Source organism: Nelusetta ayraudi, unplaced genomic scaffold, assembly GCF_046127955.1.
Source record: "Nelusetta ayraudi isolate G7.1 ecotype Tasmania unplaced genomic scaffold, CSIRO-AGI_Nayr_v1 ptg000081l, whole genome shotgun sequence".
Lineage (NCBI taxonomy): Eukaryota > Metazoa > Chordata > Actinopteri > Tetraodontiformes > Monacanthidae > Nelusetta > Nelusetta ayraudi.
Window position 1 is genome coordinate 820,772 of NW_027466131.1, and position 26,882 is coordinate 847,653.

The 26,882-nt window shown below is 46.4% G+C and overlaps 1 protein-coding gene across 1 annotated transcript in view; it reads right to left on the reverse strand.

The window, feature by feature from the left end:
• Nucleotides 1–15,196: 15,196 nt before the first annotated feature.
• The window catches only part of slco5a1b (solute carrier organic anion transporter family member 5A1b), an 80,238-nt gene continuing 68,552 nt past the window's right edge, over nt 15,197–26,882 (reverse strand). Inside the window, exons 17-23 of the mRNA XM_076044464.1 lie at nt 24,042–24,119; nt 22,860–22,979; nt 22,590–22,756; nt 20,312–20,365; nt 18,913–18,977; nt 17,573–17,646; nt 15,197–17,106 (exon numbers count right to left, since the gene is read on the reverse strand). Of these exons, the coding sequence (XP_075900579.1) occupies nt 17,035–17,106; nt 17,573–17,646; nt 18,913–18,977; nt 20,312–20,365; nt 22,590–22,756; nt 22,860–22,979; nt 24,042–24,119 (630 nt within the window). The 3' untranslated portion in view covers nt 15,197–17,034. The remainder of the gene's footprint in view (nt 17,107–17,572; nt 17,647–18,912; nt 18,978–20,311; nt 20,366–22,589; nt 22,757–22,859; nt 22,980–24,041; nt 24,120–26,882) is intronic.

Below are 26,882 nucleotides of genomic sequence, written 5' to 3' on the forward strand. Positions count from 1 at the left end.
TCGGGGCCAAGGGGGTAGAGAAAGTTAATAATGCCTTAATAACTTTCCTACTAACTGCTTACTGTGTTCATATTTCAAGTTATAAACGTCATATTGGTCACAATTCTATCTAAATGCATGTATCATATTTAATTGTATTTATTACACAACTGTAGTTACATTTATTTCTTTATAAACAATACCACACATCTGTTGCTAACTGCTGTTCATTCCTAATCCTAAATTATAATATCGAACATTTTGTAAATGTGTTACATCTGTTTCCGTCCATATTGAAAAATAGTCTGAAACATTTATTCGAATATATATATATATCCATTTGCTCTTGTTGGAAAAATGGTACACACACGCTTAGGAATTACGTATAAAATATGAAAAAACAAAACAAAAAAACTGTCAAAGTCACTGACATTATTTCAACTCCAGATGGCGCCAAGAAGCCATTTCTCACCTTTGAGCTTCACCTTGACACGTCCCTATTTATCAGTATTTACAGAGTGTAACAGTTTAGTCTAAGTAGTGGCGATGATAATGACGTTTGCCAGCAAGACAGAGTTCAGACTCAGCTCACTGCCGCCACGGCCATTTAATGCGCTTCTTTCATTCCTATTCGTTGTTTGGCTGCTGCTCCCTGTTTGATCTCGACCTCACAGGTTAATGAGACGTCACGCCGTGATTTAAGCATATTGACTTTAGAGTCCATTGAAAGGAAATTTTAAGGGCTGGAGGTGGTTTGGAGATGGTTTTGCATATAAGCGCGACAGGAGACCCTCCACGGCAGAGAAAATCAGCATTCCTGCAATCTTTCTCAAGATTGTTTCCTGGCAGACTTTCAAGTTATGCCAGTTGTATCAGACATGTGGACATGGTAATTTGAGAATTCACCGCTTATAAGTTTAGCCGCATTAAAAACATCCGGAAGCATGTTGATAAACCACGGCTAGAAAGAAATTAAGAAACACAGACCGTTATTTCCACAATTATTGTGGAAATAACATTACTACAACATTGCACAAGAGCCTCTGATTGGTCATGAGGAATTAATTAATCATTAATCATGAGGAATACTGAATTAATCAATAAAAATAAAAAAAATGAATAAAAAATAAAATCGTTAAAACATTAAATTCTATAACAAAATTATATAAATTCCAAATATAATATTCACCGCCCTGCTCTGATACTTAAGAACACACGCTGTACAGCTAAGAAACAGGTGTCTGATGCAGGGTCTGCATCGACTGACTGACTGCAAGGCGGTTGGAGGAGGTTTTAAATGTGACTCAGTCTTCAGTAATTGCAGTTGTTTGCTCTCGGAGCGGAATTGAAGCGCACGCACGATCAGGGTTGCTTCAAAAAGATTGCCCACAAATCATTGCGTATTTTCTTTTAAGGGTTTTTGGAAGGACTTTCCTGTCTCCAAATCCTGATGTCAGTACATCCTGTTTGATCGGCTCTCCCTGTAATCCCCATTAATACAGCCATAAATCCACACTTCCTGTGAGATCCATACAGTAACCTGCAGCACTCTATGAAAAGGGACCCTATATATGTGTGTGTGTGTGTGTGTGTTCTTTGTTATGCTGTCGAAGCCATCAGTTGTTTAACTAGGTGCCCTGCCAGTGATTCTACGCTCATTATGTCGTTTTCAAATGAAGCTTTGCAGACGTGGCAGGGACACCCGTCACTCCCCATCCCCCATCAGCACACTGGCCTAAATGCCCTGTTTGATATTTGTCTGTGATAAATTGTGAGCCATAAAGGCGGGTGTAGGGGAGGGTGTATGTAATATCTACAGGTGGAGGGGATGAAGGCGCAGAGACATCCCCTACCCCCTCTCCTAAATGAAACAGATCCTGACATGTGGGCGTACGAGGGCCCCCATCCTTCTCTCTCTCTCTCTCTCTCTCTCTCTCTCTCTCTCTCTCTCTCTCTCTCCCTCTCCTTCTCTCTTTGTAATTACACGACATAATGGCAGTGCAGTCGGCCTGTAATCTGCCATTATAATCAGTCTCGGCTGCCTCCACTCGCTCTCCACCGCCGCATCTAATTCAATATAAATGTAAATGACTGGAGGGATGGTGGGTGAGGGGAGGGAAGGGAAGAGAGGGAGTGAGGGAGGGAGTGGGATCTTCATCCACACCAACGCGGTCCTAATAAAAGTGTGGACAAATTGAAAGGATGAGGAGCGACAGCGGCTGTAGACTTTCTGGATGTCTGCTGCCTCAGTCGGCCTAGAAGAAAGAGACACATCCGTCCATCCATCCATCCCATCCATCAATCCATCCATCCATCCATCCATCCATCCATCCATCAATCCATCCATCAATCCATCCCATCCATCCCATCCATCCCATCCATCCATCCCATCCATCCATCCATCCATCCCATCCATCCATCAATCCATCCATCCATCCATCCATCCATCCATCCATCCATCCACAGTGTCTCTGAGGTGCGGCTGTACATCTGGGGCCTGGTGCCATTTCACATGTTTAGGACGCCTTCAAGAGCAAGTGACGTCATCATCACTTCAGCAGATGCGTCTAGCTGCAACTTGTTCTTCTTTTCAGGTATTTGAGCTGGTTTCTGTGCTTGTTGTTTTTTCTTTTTTTTCTTGCCACAACTAAAATGATGCTTGCTGCTTTCAAAATACTGAGACAATTAAAAAGGGTTCTAGACGGAAACTTTCAAAGATGAATTTGCAAGCTTTCAACACAAGGTAAAGATTAAAAGGCTTTTGTTTTTTGTCGTTGATTTCATAATCATCACTGTGTCATTCAACTTCAGCGTGACTCACTGCTAAATAACTAGGAAACTTCCTCCATTTTCTGCACCGCAGCTCCATCGATAATAATACTCTTTGGAACGAAGCTCTTCATCTCTCATGTGACTTAACTCTCGTCAAAGCCATTGATGTAAAATTCAACTCTTACGGAGGCCTCGGATACCTGCAGCGACACTGAGTAGATCTTCACTGCGGCTTCGGTCTGCTGAGAGAAACGAGCCGATACATTAGCCAACTGTGGCGCCCATCCATAATTCAAAATCCAGCCTGATTAACGTTCTTCTACAGAGCCCCGATGTGACACCAAATTAAAGAGAAGGGAGAGAGAAGAAGGTGGGCAAAATATTCATTTGGAGGTAAGAGTCAGCTGGAACATAAAAAATGTTGTGGCTGCACAAAAAATGGACCTGCTTCAATTGTTTCCCTCTGTGCCAAGCCAAAATATACACAAGTATGCAAATATCTCACATATGCACATGACAGAAAGGCTACCAGAAATTGTTTGGATATGGGGAGGACCCTTCATAGAAAGCTTGGAAAGTGATTGGCCAAACCTTCTGTGGACATTCAAATCGACCAGTCTGAGTCCCCTTGACGCACTACAGTGTGTCCAACCAGCCTTGCGTGACTTCAATTCTTTGCTCTTCTTCTGATGAAGAAACACTGTCCAGTTGTGATCAAACAGACCTGACCGCATCATCCACAACAGAATCCAAAGGCGAAGTCTGCGCCACCTTGTGGTGACTGAGCAGGGACGGACAGACACGGCATGCGGAGCTGCTGATTTGGCGACAGACCAACAAGGGGGAAACTCTTCGACAGTCGGAGCAGTGATGGGGAAAGAAAAAGAAGTCCAGAGAGAGCTGGCACCATCATCATCCGTGTGTGTGTGTGTGTGTGTGTGTGTGTGTGTGAATAACTTTGACAAAATGCTGCCACAGAGGACAGAAAGAACAGTACAGAGGCATTTGTTGTTGGCCTGTAGATGTTTTGTCTGTTTGTTTGTTTGATCCAGTAGATTTGGCTTCTCATCCAATTAAAGTGGATGAAGATGAGAGAGTTTGTTCCTGTTCTGTTCTCGGTGGAATGGCTGCGTCGCACCTGACATGAAAATCCCCCAGTCGATTTTTTTAAGTCAATTATGTGACAATCAAGCATGATGACCTTCTAGAAATAAACGAATCAGTACAGGCATTTGAAAGGTTTTGGAAAAGGCTGTGACATGTGTAAGATGATTGCATTTTCACGTGATAAATTCAGTCTGTGATGAGCTTGATCAAACCATATGGCTTCTTAGAAAGTTCTTGTGCAATTACGCAAATAAAACCACTTTGAAAAGAGGAACAATGCTGCTACTACTGAAATGAAACAAATCATGACAACATTGTCAAAATACCCACGATGCAGCAGCCGTCTGGACTGGAAATTTCCCTTACCTCCCTCTTTCGTCCTGCTGCTGAAGATTGCTTCACATCGAATAAAGAATGAGATGCGTGAGGTTCACAAAATGAAAAAAAAGAAAAAGAAAAAGAGGCAGGTGAGTTAAGCCTCCCTTTCGATTCTTCCATCTAAAGCCTGGGAATGAATCTCCAGATAATAGTCACACCTTTGGCCCCCAGAATTGAACAAAAAAAAAGGGCAGCAGCCGTCATTATAGCTCGTTTAAAGTTAAAGATGGAGCTTTTCTTCTTCTGATTCTTCTTCTGGAAGAAGAACAATAGAACTGGTGCAGAATGAGAGAAACCTTATCCAAGCAACACCTACCAGACTCATGGACCCTGAATTAATTCATCAACACCCTTCAGTGCGTTGACATGGCACTAGAGAAATTCGAATTAGTGCCTTAGTCCAATTATGATCGGAGAACTCACGTGCATGTAAACACCTTAGTCCGATTGAGACACCCAGATAATGCGATTGGAATTCGAATTTCTCTGCCATGTATACGCCTTAGTCGGACTATTAACTGGACTGACTCACCAAAACTGGACAACAGAGGGTTGCGAAGAACGTGATGAGTCTCCTTTACTGATGTAACATCTGGTCAAATTGGTGTTAACACCATGAGAACATAAATCCACCCTTGCTTGGGTCATAGCTTGGTGATAGACTCCACCCCTCTCTGTGATTAAAGTGGTGATGGTGGTGGTTAAAGTCTGTGAATAAAGTGATTTAATATATACATATGTATATATATACATATATATATATATATATATATATATATATATATATATATATATATATATATATAGGTGTGTGTGTGTGTGTGTGTGTGTGTGTGTGTGTATATATATATATACACACACACACACACACACACACACACACACAAACAACCATTCACACTCACATGCACACCTACGGACAATTTAAAATGTTCAATTCACCTCACATGCATGTTTTTGGAGTGTGGGAGGAAGCCGGAGAACCCGGAGAGAACCCATGCAGACACAAGGAGAACATGCAAACTCCACACAGAAAGGTCCCAGGCCCGGGCCCCAGAATCGAACCCACGACCTTCTTGAGTATATATGTGTATATATGTGTATATATATATATATATATATATATATATACACATATATATTTGGTGAACTCTTTTCTGTGTGTGTGTGTGTGTGTGTGTGTGTGTGTGTGTGTGTGTGTGTGTGTGTGAGAGAGAGTGAGAGAGAGACCACACCACGTTCACAGGAACAAAAACGGGGAAAATTTCCAAAACGAAACATTGAAGGGTGATGAGTCATTTAATCATAAAAACAGAAGAAGCGGAAAACCCCACTGGTGCGTGGTCAACAATGCATGTCTGCGGCCCCGATCAGCTGTTGTGCAAAAACACTCCCACCTCACTGCCTCTTACCTGCTGCGCTCCTCCTGATTGGCCGGCGCGGGTCAGACACGCGGAGCTGCCATTCGCCGGCCACTAACGAAGCTGCAGTTTGTGGCTGTTGCTAGGTTCCTGCTGCCACAGGTCCCGGCTGTTGCTAGGAGACAGGTGATGCATTATGGATGGCTGGGCTGCTGCTGGAGGAGCCAATCTGAAATGTTGATAACTGAACTCGTCACTCTGCCTCCGTGCTGTGCTCTGGCACTCTCTCACACTCTGGTTTCATCATTTCTCTCCTCCTGCTATGTGACTTTATACCCAGAAGGAAAAAAAAAATAATAATAATCCAAAAAGTCCATAAGGACGACAGTGATCGGAATACAGATACACAGATACAGAATAAAATCATGGGAGGGAAAAACCACACACAAAAAACCCTTTAGCAGCTGAATGTGGCATTGAAAACAAGGATTCAGAACAAAAGCAGGAAATCAAGCAGTTTCAGTTTAATTTCCAGAGGCCTGCTTTTTTAATGATTATTTTCTGATGTTTCTGTCACAGCTAATCAAAACAAGAGCATTTGTCTTAAAGTTTTCTGACAACTTCTATCCATGTGTTCACAGCAGACCAATAAGATTCCTTCACTATCGGCCGGGCCTCATAGCAACAGTGCAAGGCTTCCGACTGGTGCAGGAGTATTGGGCAACACTGATACTAAACAACACTGTTTCAAGTCATTGTTGGAAAAAACAATGTTGTTGGAAATACCTCTTCAAAAGTTGTGGGCGTGGCTACAGCACTAAATAGCCAAGCGCAGTCAGCTTACCAGCTGGTGGGTGGGTGTCGGGTCACACATTGCACTCCCGTTCAAATCGCTGCACACCTACAGTACCGCCCACACATCCAAATGTGGAAACGTCCTCTTTAGAAACAGACCGGAAGCTCAAGGTGCCGCTCATCATCCGTTCATCTTCACTTGGTTAGGACACAGCAAACCCAGCCACAAGTCATTCACACCAGGGACAGGAAACAGGCAAACTCAGTCAGGTACAGGCGGTGGGTCGGTGATCAGACTAGCATGTCAACATTGAAGCAGTCTGACTGAGGCAGGCTGAGGATGGAAAACACCCCAAGGTGGAAAGAAACCGAGGGACCCATAGACCGAACTCCAAGTCGACGGCGGAGGGATTGCGACTCGACCTGTTTCCAGTGGCGCCGCTTTGCTGGAGCGTCTCTTGGGCCGGGCATCCAGGACACACAGCAGAGGCATCCACATTTGAAACACAACGCCCAGGGAAAACTTTAGCCGTCTGTCTGGCACACGGGAGAAGGAGCTTTTCGCACCACAGCGGACAAATTTGAATGTGTGCTTTTTCTCCCCTCCGAGTGTCCCAGATTCTGCTGAGTCATGACTTCACATTGCATACATCACATCGGCGGAGCTCTGAAGTGGAGGGTGTGCTGCCGAGGACGCACGGCAGCCAAACTCTTATCTTAATTAGCCTCAAACAGTCGCTCTCGTTAATGAAGCCTAATAGCCATTTTGTGCCGCCAAGTCGCACTCTTTCATAATCGGCGCCACCTGCAGGAGAGATAAGGGCCTCTTCAACCTCCTCAGAGTTGTTCAACTGTCGCAAAAATAAGTTTTACCCTTTACTTACTTATTAGTTCACGTTGCTTTTTCACAAAAGCGCACCTGGCCACAGGTGTTCTTCTCCACTACAGACACGGCACATGCACACACACACACACACACACACACACACACACACACACACACACACACCACGCAGATGGCGAGGCAGCCACTCAGTCGCAGCTCTTATCTTTGAAAATTGCTCAAGTCTGCACATCGAAAATACCTGCTGCTCCTCTTGTTCAGTCCCAGAGAAGCCTGCCAGAGATGTGTGTGATGAGGTGTGTGTGTGTGTGTCAGTGTGTGTGTGTGTGTGTGTGTGTGTGTGTGTGTGTGTGTGTGAGAGAGAGTGAGGTAGAGAGAGAGAGAGAGAGAGAGAGTAACTAAGAGAGACATAGAAAAGGAGTGTGTCAGTGATTGTCACAGTGGGAAGGTTGTCACTTAGCGTGTACACACGTGAGACTTCAGATTTGTTGAGGTGTGTGCGTGTGCGTGCATGTGCGCGCGCGTGTGTGATCCATGGCAAGCCAACTGTGACAGCCTCTAATAGCTCTCAAACGCATCTGCCACACGCGCACACATGGCAGCGACTGTGTGCGCGTTCTCTCGCTCTCTCTCTCGCTCGCTCTCTCTCTCTCTCTCTCTCTCTCGCTCTCTCTCTCTCTCTCGCTCTCTCTCTCTCTCTCTCTCGCTCTCTCTCTCGCTCGCTCTCTCTCTCTCTCTCTCTCTCTCGCTCTCTCTCTCTCTCTCGCTCTCTCTCTCTCTCGCTCTCTCTCTCTCTCTCTCGCTCTCTCTCGCTCTCTCTCTCTCTCGCTCTCTCTCTCTCTCTCTCTCTCTCTCTCTCTCTCCCTGTGTTATCAGTGCTTGTGTTATCGCACCCAAGTTGTCTCCGTCGACGACGACGTCTTGCTTCTCAGCTCTCTTCTCCACCGCCGGCACCACCAGAGCGAGACCGATAGAGGAGGAAGTCGTCCGGGAAATAGCATCTCTGCAAAGTTCTACTGGTCTCACACACACACAAACACTCTCTCTCTCTCTCTCTCTTACACACACACACACACACACAGAGTACAGTGGAGCTGGTGGATGACTCAAACAGGTCGCCAACAGCCGTCTTATCAAAGATGTCATTAGAAGAGACAAAGTTGCTGCTTTGTCCCTTTGTCATTTAAACTTACTGGAGTGTTTTTTTTTTCCTTTAATACCATTATCAAACTATACAATATCAGCAACAGACGGTGCATCCCCAAATGTTGCTCCTACAATAGCGGCAGAGGGGGCTGCACCCAGAATCCAGCTACCAAACTATGGCTGCGCCTGGGGGGGTTTGTGGCTCCAGGCTTTCCACCCTTGGAGAAGCAGTAATGTGTTGCACTTCTTGGAAAAGCTGATTAAGTGATGGAGCAAAAATAGTAAGTCTGCAGAAGCAGGAGGATTAAGTTATTTTAGAAAATCTGAGCACCTCTGTGTGGGCTGAGTAACAGCCAGGTTTCAAGTCAATGAGATGACATGGAAGATGATTACGATTCAGATAATGCGCCAATTGTTGAGGATTCTTGTCTGTTTATTTTTCCTTTTCCTATGAAAACTTTGAAAAGATCAGTCAAAGTGAGTGATAATTTCAATGACACAAATTAATGAAATAGATCTGTTAATGAGATAAGACAGGTTTTGATCTACTCAATGGAAAAAAAGATCCCGTTTCAAGAAGCACTAATACTAAAAGAACGAGAAAAGTAAACAATCATACATCACAGGGTGTTTATCTCGTGACACTGTTTTCGGCTGATTTCTGCATGCCCACCTCTCTGTTATGGCTTTTCTATGAGAAGCCTCAAGATAGGTCGTTAAGGATAAATAATGAGAGGGACAGGCAGCAGAAGGAGCTGATATCAGAGATCTCAAACCATTAAAACATTGATGTGTTCTTAAAGGTGGGAGGGATCTTACGACCTCAGTGATGGAACTAATATCGGTGTTGGGGTAGCTATCATCTTTAAAGCAAACTGTTTTTTTTTTTAACCTTTACCAAAGTCGTAAAGGGTTGATTGCAAATTGTGTTCTGTTAATATCAATGCTCCAAAAATGGTGTAGACAGTGTAGATTTTTACACCTAGCCACCAGCTAACATCCCAGACCCTTAACACTGGTGCACTTCACCTTGGACCCGGTGGAGATTTTTAGGATAAAACATGGGTCAGGGTCTGCACTCACAAGGTGAGTGCAGCGAGACTAGTTAGAGCTTATATTACAAGCTCTCTTAATCCTAAACCCCATAAATACAATATTTGTCCAGTAGGACTTACAGACCATCATTTAGTGATAGTTGGAATAATAATTTCTGCATGTTTTGCCAGAGTTTTTAAAATTTTTGGCTGAACTGGAAAATAAAAAAAGCTGACTTGGCTGAACTTGTGTTTGAAAGTTGGCAAAACCCAGATTTGTGTCTTCTGTCAGCAGTATACCTCCCATTCTTCGGCTGGGATAAAAAAAAAAACAAAACAGCAATTAGAGACCTCGAGTTGAATATTAAATACATTGAAGGTGGTTTGAATAGGAAGGCAGACGTCAGCACTGGTCCCCTGCTGCAGGAGGAAAGAATGAAGTTGAGCTCAATCCTGCATGAGAAAGTGAAAGGAGCTCTTGTCAGATCTTGTGTCTTTCAACTTAAAGATATGTATGCCTCAAGCTCTTTTTTCTTCAACCTTGAGATATCGGTAGCATAAAGGAAATTGAAGACAGGTTTAGTGCCACCACAGGGGAGAATAACCACCAAGGACCCACACAGTGGACTTTTATACTGACCAATTTGCGGCAGAATCTTGAAACATGGAGTGCCGGGGAAACTCCCGGAGGACCTTGCTCAACTCAGTTTGGGGAAAAGAACTGCCTATGATGGAGCTTAGTGCTGCGGTCAACCAAATGGCATCAGGGTGAGTACAGCCATTGACTTTCTGAAACGGTTTTGGAATACTCTCCGACACTATTTCACGGAGCAAAACGGGATCCCTTCCAGTGTCATGTCAAAGAACCACACTCTCCTTTTCACCCCAAAATTGCAATTTGGCTTTGCTAAATAATCAGGGGCCAGTTGCTTTGCTTTGTTCAAACTATAAGACACTGACTGACACTCAAGGAAGTACTTGGAAACATTTTCCAAACAAACCAGAGTTACTGTGCTGTGAACAGGACAGTTATGGATATATGAATATTTTTTCTTGGCAGAGCTGTCATTGATGTGTGTAAATTTTATAATTTAAATACTGGTATTTTGGGTTAGGGTTAGGAAAAACCCCGGGTAAAATACAAGGTTGTTCTTTCTCTTGCCAGCTCTGCAGCTTGGCCGGTAAGCCTTTGCTTTGCAGGTTTAGGGGCCCAGGGCCCGATTCTTTCAGTGTATGCAGATGACGTAAATATATTTTTGGCCAGCCAAGAGGATTTTATGGTTTTACGGGGCACACTTTCACCATCTGAGAAGGTTACTTGTGCAAGAGTGAACTAGGGTCAGAGTGAGGCGGTGTTGTTGGGTCAGTGAAGGGACCAGAAAATTCCCAGTGTGCCTGGAGGACTTGCGTGGAGTCGGAAGAGGATGAAGGTCGGAGCAAGGGTTTTAAATGTAAATACTGGGAGGGAGTGACTCTCTGGCATAAACTCATCACTATGCCACCACCAAGAGAACTGGTACATCTGGAGGGTAATCCTGGACTTCTTCTGGTCTGGGAAGCAGCGTGGGAAGTGTATGTGGCAACTCTATCTGCCTGTAGCTGAAGTTTCCGAGTTTCTGGACTTGAACTGGATTTGCACCTTATACAGCTGCAAGCCTGGAAAATTCAAAGATCAAGCATGAGGCCCTCTCCAGGCACGAGGACATTCAAGGAACCTCTGTTTTCCAATGACTTTGTAAGGACTGAAACCTTGTAATCCACCAGCCTGCAGGGCAGTCTCAGACACACAGGATGCAACAAAGTTGGCCATGTAATGAGGCTGACAGCCTCATCTGTGGACATCAAAGGAGAGGAGCAACATCGCCTCTGTCAGATTGTTTAACAGATTGGTGGCAAAAGTCTGTTTGTGAGAGACAAAACTGTGTGAGCAGTAGTGTGAGGGTGGTGAGTATAGCTTTGATTCTTAAAAGTAAAATGACATGCTGGCTCATTCCTTTTTGCGGAGTGGCCAACGTTAAAATTACTTTGATATTTTGAGAAGGTTGTTTTTGGGATTTGGAGCGTTCTTCACATTTAAAATGTTAATTTTCGTGCCAGAGTCTTCAGTAAAGAATAAGACTTTCAGCACATTGTGAAACGTTTGATTTCGTGCTGCCAAGTTCGCCATCTCACCTGGCTGACTCTGAAGAACAGGACCCATAATTCTGAGCATGTAGGAGTGGTGCTGGTTTTTGAGGGATTGTGAAAGGCTGGACTTAGGGTAGACTATGCTTATTGTAAAATCATAACATACATGACTTCAGTTCTATGTTGGCAGTTGAGGTGGTTTTTGCGGTGCGGGAGGGAATGGAGAGCTTATTGAAAATTAAAAATGAGAGGAAAAGTTTCTTGTAGAATTTTCAGTTGAATTCTCACTTCTATTCTTTGTAATTGCACTCATATAAGGGTAATGTACTTTTGTTTTTTGTTTTCTTTTAGCAGTGTGTAATAAAGCGTTTTTGGAAACATCAAACCTCTCTTCTCTTCTCTTCTCTTCTCTTCTCTTCTCTTCTCTTCTTTTCTCTTCTCTCTAAGGGTTCCTGCTGTGGGTGAGCAGCCAGCCTGGACATTTTTTTTTCGAAGACAGCTGCTGCTTTTAATTCCCTGAACTAGAAAGTGTGAGATGTGCTGGGAGTGAACAAGATAATGCTTCATTAACGGCATTGATCAAAGAACTCCGCAACACTCACTGCCTTGGGGACTCAGCTCTTAGTCCAGGGGTGGGACTGGTGGTGGTGGTGGTGGTGGTGGTGGTGCTGCTGCTGCCGGAACTCATCCTCCTCCTCGGAGCGTCACAAAGCTTTACCAAAAAAAAATGGATCGCAGTGTCAGATCAGATTAGTTTGAAAGCTGAGGGCTGATGAAGGAGCAGCAGGTTTTCTTCCATACATGAAAACATTTCTTAAATAAACTTAAATAATCAACCAGTCATTCATTTTCTGGTATATTTTTTGGATTTATGCTACTTATGCAAACTTTTTGTCCAAATTGCGAAATTTTGTTGCACAGCAGCCATTGGTACGATACACATGGAGTAAGGACCTCATGGTCCTGTTGGAGATTGAGCATCTCTCAATCATGAGCACGTTTTATTACGAGTGATCACTCAAATATGCTTCAAGCATCATGAAGATTACTGTACATAATCAAACTGTTCATAGCATGTCATAATCTTGTTTTTTTTTATTATTATTATTTTTCTTTCTCTTTGTACTTCTTTCTGTTGCTGTAATGAGCAAATTTCGTGGCATTAAAAAAAGGTCTTCTATTCTACGACAGCATTTGGTATACAGCGCAAATAACAACGGTAACAAAATGCACCCGACCAACCTATGGTACCAGCATCTGTGTCAGGGACTTCAGAGAGCCCACTGGCAAGAATATGTATGGGGCTGGAAGTAACAAAACAACAAAAATAAACCTAGATATAAAATGAATGAGAATAAACAATCATTTTGAGTGATCAAACTGAAAGAACAGACCAGGAAGTGCAGTCGGGTTTCAATCCTGACCACAGGGCAAAGTCAAAGAATCAAAGCGCCCCACATATGACTGAAGCATGGGATCGTCCTTCACATCAGCCGACACACACGACATCCGTCGCCGTTCTTCCAATTCTACTGCCACACGGGCGCCAGCCTGGTCCGGCCGCAAATCACTTGTAATTATGCAAAACAGTCGCAGGGAGGAAAGCAATTTTTCTATGCAAATGGTTATATTCCCCCGCAAGGACGAGCGTCCAACGGCTGCTTATAAAGGCGCTAATGATGAGTGGCGGCAGGCGATATGTGGCCACGCTGCACGTCGGACACAGTTGAAATTGATCGAGTCAAATGCCAGAAGTGTCCTTGCAAAAAAAAAAAAAAAATCACACATGGGGCAGACGAGACGCAGCAGTAATCAGAAAAGATCCGCGGACTCACAACAAACAATTTGGTTTCCAGCCCAATCATTTTCTTCAGATCACAACTGGCATGTTGGAAGCACCTGAACGTCCTCATGATGGGCTGCAAATAATGTTTGAAGACCCTTGAAACTGCAGCCTTCAACCTTGAAGAGATTCCTGGCGCAACAAGCAGCAGGACCTGCTGGAGGGTGGCGATGGAGGCACCTTGAGAGCAGGAACCTTTTCTGGAGTTTTCAGGTTTCAGCTGCTGGAAGATAGAGGACAGAAACATGACCTTCAGAGGGTGGGTCAAGAGTCAAGTCATGTTGAACCGGGAGGGGGCCTGGAGGAAGACCCAGAACATGTCTCTCAACCGGCCTGGAAACTCCTGGGGATCCCACAGGAAATGTTGTCCACTTGTGATCAAACTGACTTCAAGCACTCTGACACAAACACAGTTCAGAATATGGATGCAGCTTCCTGTCCCTGTCACAGCCAAAACCTTGGCTAAATTCACAAGCTAAATACATTAATTTCCAGTCAGTCCTTTAAAACTGTGCCTGCATCTACATTTGTCTCCATCATTCTGCCAATTTTTCTGTAACAGACAGGGACCCACCAGGCCTGGAATAAAAAAACAAAAAAACCCTGTTCGTCTGTATCTTATAATAAAAATAAACCTGCAGACTTACCCCAGTTCTTCTTTTCCTCCGTCAGCTGGAGGCTTGTGTCTGTGTGCAGCAGAGCTACAACCCTCGGAAAATCGACTCTCCTCTCCAAATCCACTGGCACGACTCGCCGTGGGACAAAAAAATAAAAAGTAAAAACAGTCTTGCAGGACATCGATTTCCCCCTGGAGGTCAACGCTGCTGGCGCAGTGGCAGTAGCTTATGTACCGAAAGCCTTTTTGTCCACAATCGATAGCGAGCTGCCTTTTCACCTGAGTGCCTCTCTGAACAGGCCGTTCATCCACGGCGACAATGCTTGAATGACAACCAGGCCGGTGTGGCAATAAGGGAAAGACTCTGAAATCAGGTGGCTGGTCGCCAGTGACTCTTCTTTAAATGAGCATTAACCATCAGTCAGCGGTGTTTTTATTTTCAGGGAACATTGGACATTTTCTTTGGCGTAATTTGGCGTCAGAAAACCTTTTTACGGCACTTCACTTTTTTCACGCAAACAATTAGGAGCCTTTTTTGCACCATAAAAGGTAGTAGGACGTCCTGCGCATCAGGTGACAGACTACCACTACATCGCTCCATATTTTTATCTGAACACTGTTATTATTCATATCCATTTTTAAGAATGTGTGAGAGGCATGTGTCATGAATACGATGAAGTGAAAATTCGTATTGAAGAATTTGTATTTCTCTGCTCTTGCTTTTGAGGAAAGGAGGCTGCAGACGTGTTCGTTCTGAGGTGGAACTAGAGTCAAAACATGCTAAATATGGTTGGCTAGCTAGCTACCTTGTCCACTACCTTGTACAGTTATATAGTTGTAGCTAACATTTTTGTTGATGTGCCCAAATCACCAATGTTGGTTTTCTAATGCTAGCTAGTAGCTACGTTAGCGCACTAGATATTTTCAGTACTTTTATGAAGACGGGGGACATTAAAGCTAACATACTTTCTAAATCTGTGTATACGGGGAAACGGTCATATTTGAAGTGTGTCCCCTAAGACCCCAAAACCTGCGGCAGCTCAGCAGGCCTGCGTGCGTTACGCCCGGCTCGATGATTCTTGCTCTAAATGCAGATGTTGCTTGGTGGAAACAGATGTTGTGCCGCCCACCGGTGAGCACAGGGCACCTCTGGACGTTTGAGAAAGGAAGACAGACGGAGACAAAACTCGCCACTCACGGTTGCATTACGATACTGCATCCACATTGAGACTTTATTCACAAGTTGTTTACAGCCATAGATCAAAATATCCTTTTTTTCAGTTTTATTCTGACTTTATGTACAGTGTTAATGGGGCAGAGCAGCCGTCTACTGAGTGCTGACAGAGAGGGGAGTGAGCAGCGGGCTTACATGACAACATCTTCAAAAGGAAACAAGAACTTGTCGAGTAGATTTGACTCAGACGCTACAACCGCTGCTGCCTGCAGACCTGCGCTACACCGCGGTGCTGCGTTCTTTTCTTCACTTGCTTCATCATCATGCACGTCCTCTCTGGGAAATTGAGGCCTAACTTGTTTCAGTACAGCTGAAAAGAATCGAGGAATGAAAATGAAAAAGGAGGAATCGGATAAAGTTTGAACCTCTTGCAGCCTGCTGGTCAATTTTCTTCTCATATTTTTTGCTTTATATTCATGGTTACTTTGCACAGCACCGCCTGAAAAATATTCTTATTCACGTTAGAAATTGCCAAAAACTAAGAAGGTATAAATTCAGCAGACGTGACGACGTCTGCAAACTGTCCTTGGATGCTCCATGGAGGAGCAGCGGGCGGGCGGCTGCTCCACTGAGTATCGACGGGTAATTAGTGAAGGGGCCGCTGACAGTCGTCGGCTCTGATCTCGGGAGGATTTACAGGGACTTTGGCAAAGCAGCGGCACGGCAAAAACCTTTAAGCCACAGGTTAATCTGGTGGAATAAGGGCATTTCAAAACGAAGCACGGCACAACGGAGCGCCCCCCGGAGGGCAGGAGGCTGTCAGCCGACACTTCGTCAAGGTGGACGAGAGTGGAACTGCAGCGACGAGCTGCCAGGATTCGGCTTGAGAAAACAACACAGTGCATTCGCTCTGAGAATCTCCACGACCGCCGTCCAGTTGAGCTACTATTGGGATTTTCTTTATCTTTTTTTTTTTTTTCATCCATCAAAATAAAAACTGCAGACGGACGGACGGACGGACGGACGGACGGACGCGGACAGCGTGCATACAAATCTAACAGGTTGGCTTGTTTAGGTTTTGATGCCAGTCAACAGGGGGAGCTGCATCGTAACAGAAGCACAGCACTAAAAATCAGATACAAATACTCAAACTCCATGATCAAAACACACACACACACACACACACACACACACACACACACACACACACACACACACACACACAGAGTGGAGACGGAGGGCAGCTCGTAGGCGTCAGTTTAAGATATAAAGGCAAAAATATTAACGTTATTTGATGAATTGGACTGGTGTATTCATCCTATTTTTATTTATCCTTATTTTATCACATTTATCCTGGATTTTACTGCAAAGGATTGCAAAGTTTCCTTGAACTCAATGCGAGTCGAGTCTTGTCGGAAATCTCAACAGTTCCCTTTAAGATTGTGCTGGACACTTTACAGAAAGCCAGCTGTAGTTCCACCGGAGCAACATCTCCACCTGCCCCCCCACCTGCAAAGAACTGACGCCCAGGAGCTCCGCCCTCGCCTGCAGACAGAGAGTCTCACGTGGTTCTACTCCTCACAGAGCACAGAGAACAGTTTTTAATTTATCTACCAAGAAACAAACAAAAATACATGTTGTAAGTCACTTTGTAAAACAGGCTGCGTGAGTGGTTACAATAGAGGGGGGGGGGGGGCTTTCTATGCACAAGAAGAAGAAGAAGAAGAAGAAGAGGAAAGAGACAGGATGGAGGAGAACATGACAGCTGGGTTAAAGAAGGGAGTAGAAGAAGGAGGTGAAGTGGAGGAAGAGGAGGAAGAGGAGGAAGAGGAGGAGGAGTTCTGGCAGCTGCTCCTCTCTACTGCGGGAGGTTCTTCAGGATGGCGTTCACCTCCTCCGCAACGGCCGTCAGGGCAAACTCAAACTGGTCCTGCAGGGAGATGACGAAGGAGGAGGGAGCGAAGCGAGAGGATTAGTCACCGGTTTGAATCCAGCAACAGAGACGTTGCCGAAGTTCCCTTTGGCAAGGAGATGGACCTGCTGCGAGACTCTGCTGCCGGTCTCATCACCGTCCGGCAGAGAAAAACTACCACCACCACCACCACCGCCGTCACATTTTAGAGCGGTCGCTCCCTGACGCTGCGAGACACGGACAGCGTGTAATGAGGTCCAGAGGTCAGATGGAGGTCGCTGTCGCTCAGACGTGATGATTCTTATATTCACGCTGACTTTGATCATAAAGGCTGAAGATGTTGAATATTAGCTGAAAAACTCCCTCGGTGAACTTTGACCTTCACACCCTGAAATAATCATTAAAGGAATCAAAGTTTCCTGATTGTTACATCTTTCATTTCTTCAGTTTCCCTTTGTGTGCACGGCGTGTGTGCGAGTGTTACCTTTGTCTGCACCATCCCTGGTCTCTGGTCCCGCAGGTGCTCCAGAGTCGCTGCGATATCAATCTCCTTGGCACCTGTCACACACACACACACACACACACACACACACACACACACAACAAAGGAGAAAGAGTTGACCCTGCCAGCAGGTATAAACCAGGAAACATCTGTCAATCTGAGCTTTGTTACCTTTAGGAACAGTGGAAGGAGATTACATTCATCTTGTTGTGCATGTGCACACACACACACACACACACACACACACAGTGGTGGTGGTATTTCGTTGTTGTGATGTGAAAAAATGAAAAAATAAGCGAGAGGAAGTCACAGGTGGTTGTGTTTCCACCAGAAACACAACCACAAGCTCCTTCTTGCTGTTTGATTGTGTGTGTGTGTGTGTGTGTGTGTGTGTGTGTGTGTGTGTGGGCAGCCGGGCAAAATGCCCGACAGTGTTGTGGCTGCCAGCAGTCAGCTGATGGAGCTCTGGTCAGACAGAATTTGAGATCTGACGTGTGCAGTAAAATATCTGCACCAGTGTGAGAAACAGGCCAACCGACCCCCCCCCCCCTCCCAAATCCCCCCGCCCGCCCGATTCACCCCTCCCCCTCCAACCTCCACCGGCCTGGACCCAACAACCCCACCCAAACCACCTCCTCCTCCTTCCTCTTCCTCTTCTTCTTCTTCAATGTGGTAGAATTCTCCTTGTTGCCACACATGAAAACACGTCTTGTTGAGTGGATTGAATGGTGGGAGCAGAAAATCTCATTCACGCCACTTTCTGATTCTGTTTCACAGCTTTTTTTTGTTGTTTTTTTTCTCCCCTCCCTCCCAACTTCCGAACACAATGGACCCCCTTCCTGCCAGAAAAGCTGCAACTCGCGGCTTTAGTTCTCCATTCTGAGGAGATGAGAGGACTTAACAAACCCGCCAGCCTTTTGTGCACATTCTGATAAACCACAGAATGGACAGGTTTTTTTTTCCCCTTCACCCCCCCCCCCCTCTTCCCCCCCATGTAAAAAAAAAAAAAACGTCTTATTTGAGTTTCACCTCCAATAAGAGATGGAATGGCACAAAAACTCTGCATGGTTTTGAGCGGCTCGAGTGCTGAAGACCCTCACTCAGGGGGGGTCACACTGTAGGACTGAGGGAGGGGGAGATTTGGGGGGGAAGAAAAAAAGAGAACAAAACTCTTGAGGAAGCAAAAAAAACCCCAAAAACATAATGGCTGAAAGACGAAGCAGCTGGACTGAGGGGAGGAAGACTGGAGAGCTGCAGGGGTTTCAGTGTGTGTGTGTGTGTGTGTGTGTGTGTGTGTGTGTGTGTGTGTGTGAATCACCAACCTTTGGCCATCTTGTTGAGGACCATGTCAATCAGGATGTAGGTCCCAGTTCTTCCTGCGCCGTCACTGCAGGGGGCCAGCAGAACACCATGACACACACACAGACGATACAGAGAGGAGGGAGACAAGTTTTCACTCACGATGATACATTTGTGGTGCATCTATTTCCTCGATATTTTTTTATTTTTTTTATTTTTACGATTTTTATGATTTATGATTTCCATGGAAAAAAAACCCTAACACACACACACACACACACACACACACACACACACACACACACACACACACACACACATATATATACATAATCTTTTAATAAATCAACCTCAGCCAACTGAAACACCAGGGCAGGATGCCGCCACAGGCAGGCGACACAATCTGTCTCCTCGATTTATTTTCAAGTGTTGAAAATAGATGAAAGAATGCGGACCAGTCTAGTTCCTGGGCTGCTGTGTCATCCAGCAAAGCTCAAGTGTGTGCGTGTGTGTGTGTGTGTTTTTGGGGGGAAATAATCATGTGCCTGGATTTAGCCAAGATGGAAGAAACACACACACACACACACACACACACACACACACACACACACACACACACACACACAAATGTGTCCGTCGCCCAGGTTATTACGGCGTGATTAGATCTGTCGTGTGGCTGCACCTCACAGAGATCATTACAAGGCGATCAAAGATATGTGGTGCATCTGTGTGCGTGTGAGCAGGAGCCTGAGGGCTGAGAGTAAACACCTCAACCCGTCCTGGCTTCCTCCTCTCACTCCGTTTAAAGTGAGACAGAGGCAGGAGAGAGTCATTTGGGAAGGCAGGCGGAGGAGAACCGCGCTGAGAAATAATGGTAGAGGTACCATCCTCTGCCTCTCGAGGGAGGTTGCATTTTATGAAATCACAGATCACACCAGGCTGCAAACGTTGCTCCTTCCTTTTCCTTTCGGTCCTAGTTCAGTCGTTGCGGAGAAGCATGCTATCATTTGGCCAGCAGGGACCGCCAAAGGTGGTTGCAAAAAGACTAACAATGACTGGCTGTCAATATGGAAAGCAGCCTTGAATCCATACTTTCACAAACTGGTTGTATGTTTTTGTTGTTCTAGTTGATTGCTGGTGAAAGACGTTCAACCAATAAGCTTGAGTGTCCATTTTGTCTGACCTGGTGTTGATAAAACATTGCTATAAATGGCCATGTGGGTGTGGCTAAAGTTTAATAGGCACCACCCACACATCCAAATATGGTCCGTAAGCTCAAGTTGGCGCTGACCTTGAAAACTAACCTCAAGGCTTCAGAACCAGTGGGCGACATCACCATGACTCCGCCCATCTTTACATACAGTCGATGGGTCAAACGTGTGAGTTAGACGCCTTCAGCCAGCACAGTGCTGGTCTACTTGCCTGCAGTGGACGATGATCGGACACGAACGTCCCCGGTAGCACTTGTTAACTTTCCTGCAACAGGCAGAGCAGAGACACACACAGACAAAAACTGGGAGTTAATGCCGCAGAACCCACAGTCAGGAGACAAATCAGCAGGTCAACGCCGGTCTGTGCAAAATCACTTCCGACACAAACTCCAGAGCGTCTGATTGTTCACTTTTTGCTTTTTTTAGGGAACAAAATCTGGTCGACAAGAAAGAAAAGAAGCAGAACAAATCTGTTCTCAGTGGCAGCGCATGAATATTTTAAAGTCCTTTAGCTTCAAGTCTCGAGGTCACCGTCTTGTCCCCTTATGTCCCACAACAGACGGAGAAAGTTAGAGGGAGAGAGAGAGAGAGAGGGAGAGAGAGAGAGAGAGGGAGAGAGAGAGGGAGAGAGAGAGAGAGAGAGAGAGAGAGAGAGAGAGAGAGAGAGTGAGAGAGAGAGAGAAAAAAAAATGCATTCGCGGCTCTTGGAAGCAAAAAAGTAAAGTGGAGTCTTGAAAGGAGAAGAAATGGAGTCAGCGAATCAGAAACATGCAGCTCTGATCTGTGCAGGAAGCAGTGGCGAGTGTTTGATCCCAGCTGGAGACAGTTTCCCAGTCCACTCAACTCTGAATAGGGAGATCAGACCGCAGCCGTGTGTGTGTGTGTGTGTGTGTGTGTGTGCTCTGCCCAACAGTCTTTGCACGCAGAAGCTGAATTGTAGTTTGGTGACTCAAACCAAACCAAACCCACTGAACGTGTCGGACTATGTAAAATGAAAAAAAAAAGAAAAAAAAGAACAAAACTAAATGAAAAAAAGAAAGAAAGAAGAATCGTCACAGCCGGCGTCAGTGAGGGGAAGAGCTCCCTGCCGGCTGCACGTTCATCTCAGAGCGGGACAGACAAAGGACGGGGCAGGGCGGAGGAAGTCCGGCAAACCAGGAGCAGGCAGAGGTCAGAGGTCATCTCAGGTCAGCGGGCACAGCGAGGAAGGAGGAGGAGGAGGAGGAGGAGGAGGAGGAGGAGGAGGAGCAGGGGGGCGGGCAGGTGGGGGACGCCAGGAGAGAGTGGGGGAGAGGGAGGGGTCCGTGAGGCCCCTTCGGTTGCAGAATCACAGTCTCCAATGATCACTTTTGTGACTATGCAACTGGGCTCATATTACTAGCTGCAACATCACAAAAATGACACTGGCAACCGCTAGTTAGCCGGTAAAACAGGAGGGGGGGTTGTGGTTTGGTGGGGGCGCTGGGCGGGGTCAGGAGGGGGCAGGGCTTGCAGCAGGACGTCGGCTCGGTCAGACGGCGGTGAGTTTTGTAAGAGGATAGAAAAAGGTAAAGAAATAAAATAACACGCACTGACAGGAGGAGAAGGAGAGTTCGGCTTCAAACCTGAAATGAAAAGAAGCTACGGCGGGAAAATGGGACGGCGCCGTGAAGGAACCACCTCCTCGGTCGATCAAAGTGAAAAATATCTCCCTCTGAGCTTTCTTCATTGCGCCGTGACCCCACCGGCCCGTGAGCGGCGGCAGTATTTCCTCGGCGACGGAGGCTGCAGACGCCCACTGGACCGTTTAATAAGAACCCAAACTCTCACTTCTTCATCTCTTACGTAACAAACGGCGGCAGGAACCGAGCCGAGTTCCCGGGCCAACAACAGGCAATGCGGTGCGTGGCTTTCTGAAGGGTCAGAGGGCTGGAAGGAGGGCAGCGGCTATAGCGGCGCAGGATAAAGGACTCGTCCCCTCAAACTCCTCCACCCCTGCACTGGCCTCCAGCGGTTGATGGAGGATTTGGAGATTTTTTTTTTTTTTTTTTTTTGCAGGAGAAGTGAGGAGTTTCAGCCCACTGAGCTGGAAGTCAAAGCTCAGAGTCCACTTTACCGCCACCTCTAATCTTCACAGCCACAGATAGTTGGCATATATTGGCGTACATATATGTATGTATAGGATGCGGCTTTGCTGGTCGTAAAACTTTGTTGCTCCATGAGAAGATGCTTAAAGTAAAAGTTCATCACGCTGGTGAATCGTTTACATGTCCGGCCAGATCAGCGGAAGATGCACAGATTTCTCATTTTCACACTGATTTCTTTTCTATTATCAAGCTGCAATAACAAGCTAATAATCCTTCAAGCATCAGCTCAGCAGATCTTCATGTCAACTCTGCAGATACTGATGTGATGTTCAGTCTCACCTTTACCCATAATAACCGTATCCAACCTGAACTCACAATCGAAACCCGGAGAAATACGCAGTTGTTGAAAAGTGTTCCCCCTACCGACGGAAGTCCAGCAGCGTCCTGTTGGTCTCCGGGACGTTCTGGTTGAGCCAGGTCAGGAAGTGGAACTGGGTGACGGTTCGCGTCTCGTTGGTCTGCATGTTCTTCAGGTAGAAGCTCCGCACCAGGAAGTCATCGCACCAGATGTGTTCAGACACCAGGTTCACCTGCAGGGAGTGCGCAAGCAGCCGTCACCGGTTGCTTTCCACGCGGGGGAAAATCCTTCCCGCGGGTCGACCTGCAGCAGCGGGGAGGCAAGGTTCCATTTACCTCGTAGATGTGGTAGAGGTTGGATCCCTCGTCAGGCCAGTAGTGGTAGCACTGCTTCACGCCGTTCTCCACCAGGGGCGTCAGCATCACAATCACCACGCAGCCGTTCTCCCAGACCATCTGCAGCAGCGAGAGACAGAGGGAAGTCGCTGCGGCCTCACTGGACCGCAGCATGCGGATTTCCTGCCGCTAATGTTTGCAGACGATGTGATGAAGTGACGCCAGCGACCAACTTCACTCATTACCCAAACCTCCAAAGACATGAATCATGAAACAAAATGGCCGGCGACTGCCAGCCTCAGCATTTTACTGTGCATCTTCTTATTTGCGACTAAATGATTGACTTTCCTCAGAGGTTGTTTTGGTGCAGAATTTAAAACTCTCTCACACCCAGCCGCTGACTGGCTGGTCGAACGCTTCATCCTGAAAGGAACGGGTTGTAACTCTTAAACACTCTTTTGTTTTTTGTGTCTGTGCTGCAAACTCCAGAGGGATCGACAGGGAGCCGGTCAGGCACCGAGGCAGGAAGAGTAACTGCCGTCCAGGCGCTTTGGTGCCCCGGCTGGCTCGTTCCACGCTGAGATGTGGCACGCCGAGGTGTTTTCCCCGCTGGCGGTCATACTGTGGCAGACGGCGGCTTGGCCGACTCCAGAGATCCATCAGACTCTGATCTGTGGCCACAGGAAGCCGTAAAACACCGTGGTCCTGCTGAGCCCAGAGTGGCCTGTGGGGGGCGCCGTGCCGCACCTGGCCAGAGAGTTAGCCGTCGCTGACTGATTCCTCTGGCACAGATTTACCGAACGTTCCTCGGCCTCCTTGTGGAGCTTCTTTGAATGGCTTCTCATGGACATCACACACCTCCTGGCGTTCTTTTAATCGGTGCGCTTTGCTCAAGGGCACCGCGGCCAAAGCCTGGCTGGGATGAGGCGGCGGTAATGTGATGAATGTGCTGCAATAACCTTGGCGGCCGGTGATAGAGGAGGTGGGTTAAGCCGTGCGAGCAGCAACTCAACAGGAAGTCTGGATAAAGCTCGTCTTAATGAGGTCACATGACCAATGCAGCCAGGAGTGGCGCTCTGCCACGACTCCGGACTCAACTGTCGCCTCAGCGGCTCAAGTTCTGTGCAGACGAAAAGAGCTGAGACAGCGTGTGTGTGTGTGTGTGTGTGTGTGTGTGTTTACCTGCCAGAAGTCGGCCACAGTGGAGGGCAGAGGGCCCTGGGTGGCGATGTAGGCGGGGTTTCTGGGGTCGTGATCCATCTGCGGGGAGAGACAAGTTTCTCATCTTGAGACAAAAGTCTAGTTTACGATTGGCTCAAAACGTCGGGCAGCTCTGACGACGACGAACCACAATTTGTATTTTCTTTTTTTGAGGAGGGGCTTCTCACACAGTCGGAGAAAATGCTTTAGACATGAGGCAAAAACCCGGATTTATTCAATCGTCCAATTAAATTGTCAGGTGTAGTTTCAGCCGTGTTTTTTTTTTTTTTTGTCACTGGATCACATGACAGGGAAGTCATTGAAACGCTGATGCTTAAATTATTTAAAGTAAATGGAACGCCATAATAAGAGGCTTTTCATTCTTGTGCCTATTTGCAAGAACACCTGGCATGAATTCTAACCAGGTCACATGCTGTTAAAAAATGTTAAATAAGTAACGTTCTAAAATATTTAAATAATAATACTAATAATGACGATGACGATAATATAGAAAAATAGAATTTCTTTGTAAAATTATGACACAACAAATAAACAACAAAAACAAGATATGAAAAATAGAAATGTTAAATGTAAAATAAAAAATACAGCAAATTAGAATATATTTTAAAAAATCCATTTCAGATATTTCGGGAAATTCTACAATTTGGCTGAAAAAAGGGCAAATTATATCCGTTTATTCTGTTCTGACAATAAGCAACAAAAAAAAAAAACAACCCTTGGAGACGTGTATGAATAAAATGGGAGTAATTTAATGTCACCAAATGATTTTCTGATGGGAACAGAACGGAGGAGGTTGACTGGAGCATGACTTCCCGATCTTTAAAGTCCAGTTTGCCGGCAGAATATTTCCCTCCCTCGTCCCTCCGGCTGCTCGAGGCTGGCGGCAGCGGGGAGCAGAGTTTGGCTTCTTTAACTTTATGCAAATGTGTGTGTCAGGAGGAGCGGGAGACGGTGGAGGAACGTGAGGGGAATGGGTGAGGAGGTGAGTGACACCGCCGTCTCTTATCATGCAAATTATACGGTAAATGTAATAATTGGCAACACCAATTTAGCTGCAGGCAATTACGGAGGGAAGACAGATAATTTCTGGGGCTCCCCCCCCCCCCCCCCCCCACCCCTGCACTTCGGAGTCGTCTCCAGTGGCACTCTGGCTCCTCTTTGTGAATGCCAAACAATAACGCACTTCTAATGAAGTGAAGACGGCGCCACAGAGAGACTGAAAGGTGGCGAGAGGCCCCGGAGGAGGAAGAGGAGGAGGAGGAGGAAGAGGAGGAACGCCCCTGGTTGAAACGCTGGCGGTCGCAGCTGAAGGAAAGATCCACTCTCCACTTTCCTTATTCATCCAATGTTTCATCCAATGCCAACATTTAGCCTTCTGTTTACAGTCTCCTGCTAAAAACTGATCCCGGACTGACGGATTTACATGGGGCAACGCTGATAAAACGGACACATGGAAACAATTCCCCGGATCTCCGGACTGAGTTCTCCTCTCTGACCAGGTGAGATCCGCCTGATCGGAATTTAAAAAGAGCGACGGCAGGCCTGATCCGCAGCATCGCTGTCTGGAAAATCACAGACTGGGTGGGGTGACGCAAATCAGCGGTGAGAAATCAGGACGGACAAGAGAGTGGAGGAGGGGAGGGGAGGGGACGGAGCTGTGGAGGTGAGCGACAGAGATGATGGGATGGAGGAAGGTGGGCCTGACGTCTCCCACGTCTCATTGTGACTCCTCTCTCTCTCTCTCTCTCTCTCTAACTCTAACTCTCTCTCTAACTCTCTCTCTCTAACTCTCTCTCTCACTCTCTCTCCCTTTCAATCTGGGCAGAGGAGACACGAGGCTTCCTGCCATGTCGGTGTCTGCACAATTAAACTCTGCCAATAATGATGCCAGAACCCAGTGGGTGCGTGTGCGCGTGCGTGGGAGAGAGAGAGTTTCTGTGACACACACACACACACACACACACACACACACACACACACACACACACACACACACTCACTCTCTCTGTCTGGAGAGGAGGATTTGACAAGTGTAATTATCTCTATTACACTTTCCTTTTTGTCTTTTCTCAGCAAGCTTTTCTTTGTGTGACTGCGTGTGCGCGCGCGCGCGTGTGTGTGTGTGTGTGTGTGTGCACGTGCATGCCTACGTGTGTGTCTCTGTCGTTGCACATGCGACGCATTGTGACAACACTTTTCCCAACTTTAAATTCTGCTGCAGAGGCCTCAGTTTGCAGCCAAGGTGGAAAAGTGAACCAAGCCAACGATGCTAACCATGCTAACCATGCTAACCATGCTAACAATGCTAACCTCATCATGAGGGATCTTTAGCGCTGACACCAATGCGGCAAAAAAAAGTCGTCCTAAACACTCTTGAACTAAGGGAATTATTTCCCTCAGTGGCGCCACAGGTGTGTTCATAGCGGACGACCGGCGCGTTCAGGATTGGAAGGTAAAATCTGTGACTGGTGATTTATTATTATCAGGTGTCAGCAGAGAAAGACAGTGTGTCTCTGCAGGATGACGACGATCTCAAACATCTCATGCCGTCAAGCGCGGACTAATCGATCAGCCGACTGAAACGCCGGCGTTGGAGCGGTTTTCCTCGGCACATTTCACAGCTTTTCCCGCCTTCTGCCAGAACTTGTCTCCTGTGTGGGCGCCGGGGAACAAAGGAAACAACGGTCGTCAGCGGCCAGCGTTCCTGAAATAACCCGGTGTGTGTGTGTGTGTGTGTGTGCCCTGCATCCTCATCCTTCCATCTCTCTCCTGTGTGCTTGTGAGAGAGAGAGAGAGCGAGAG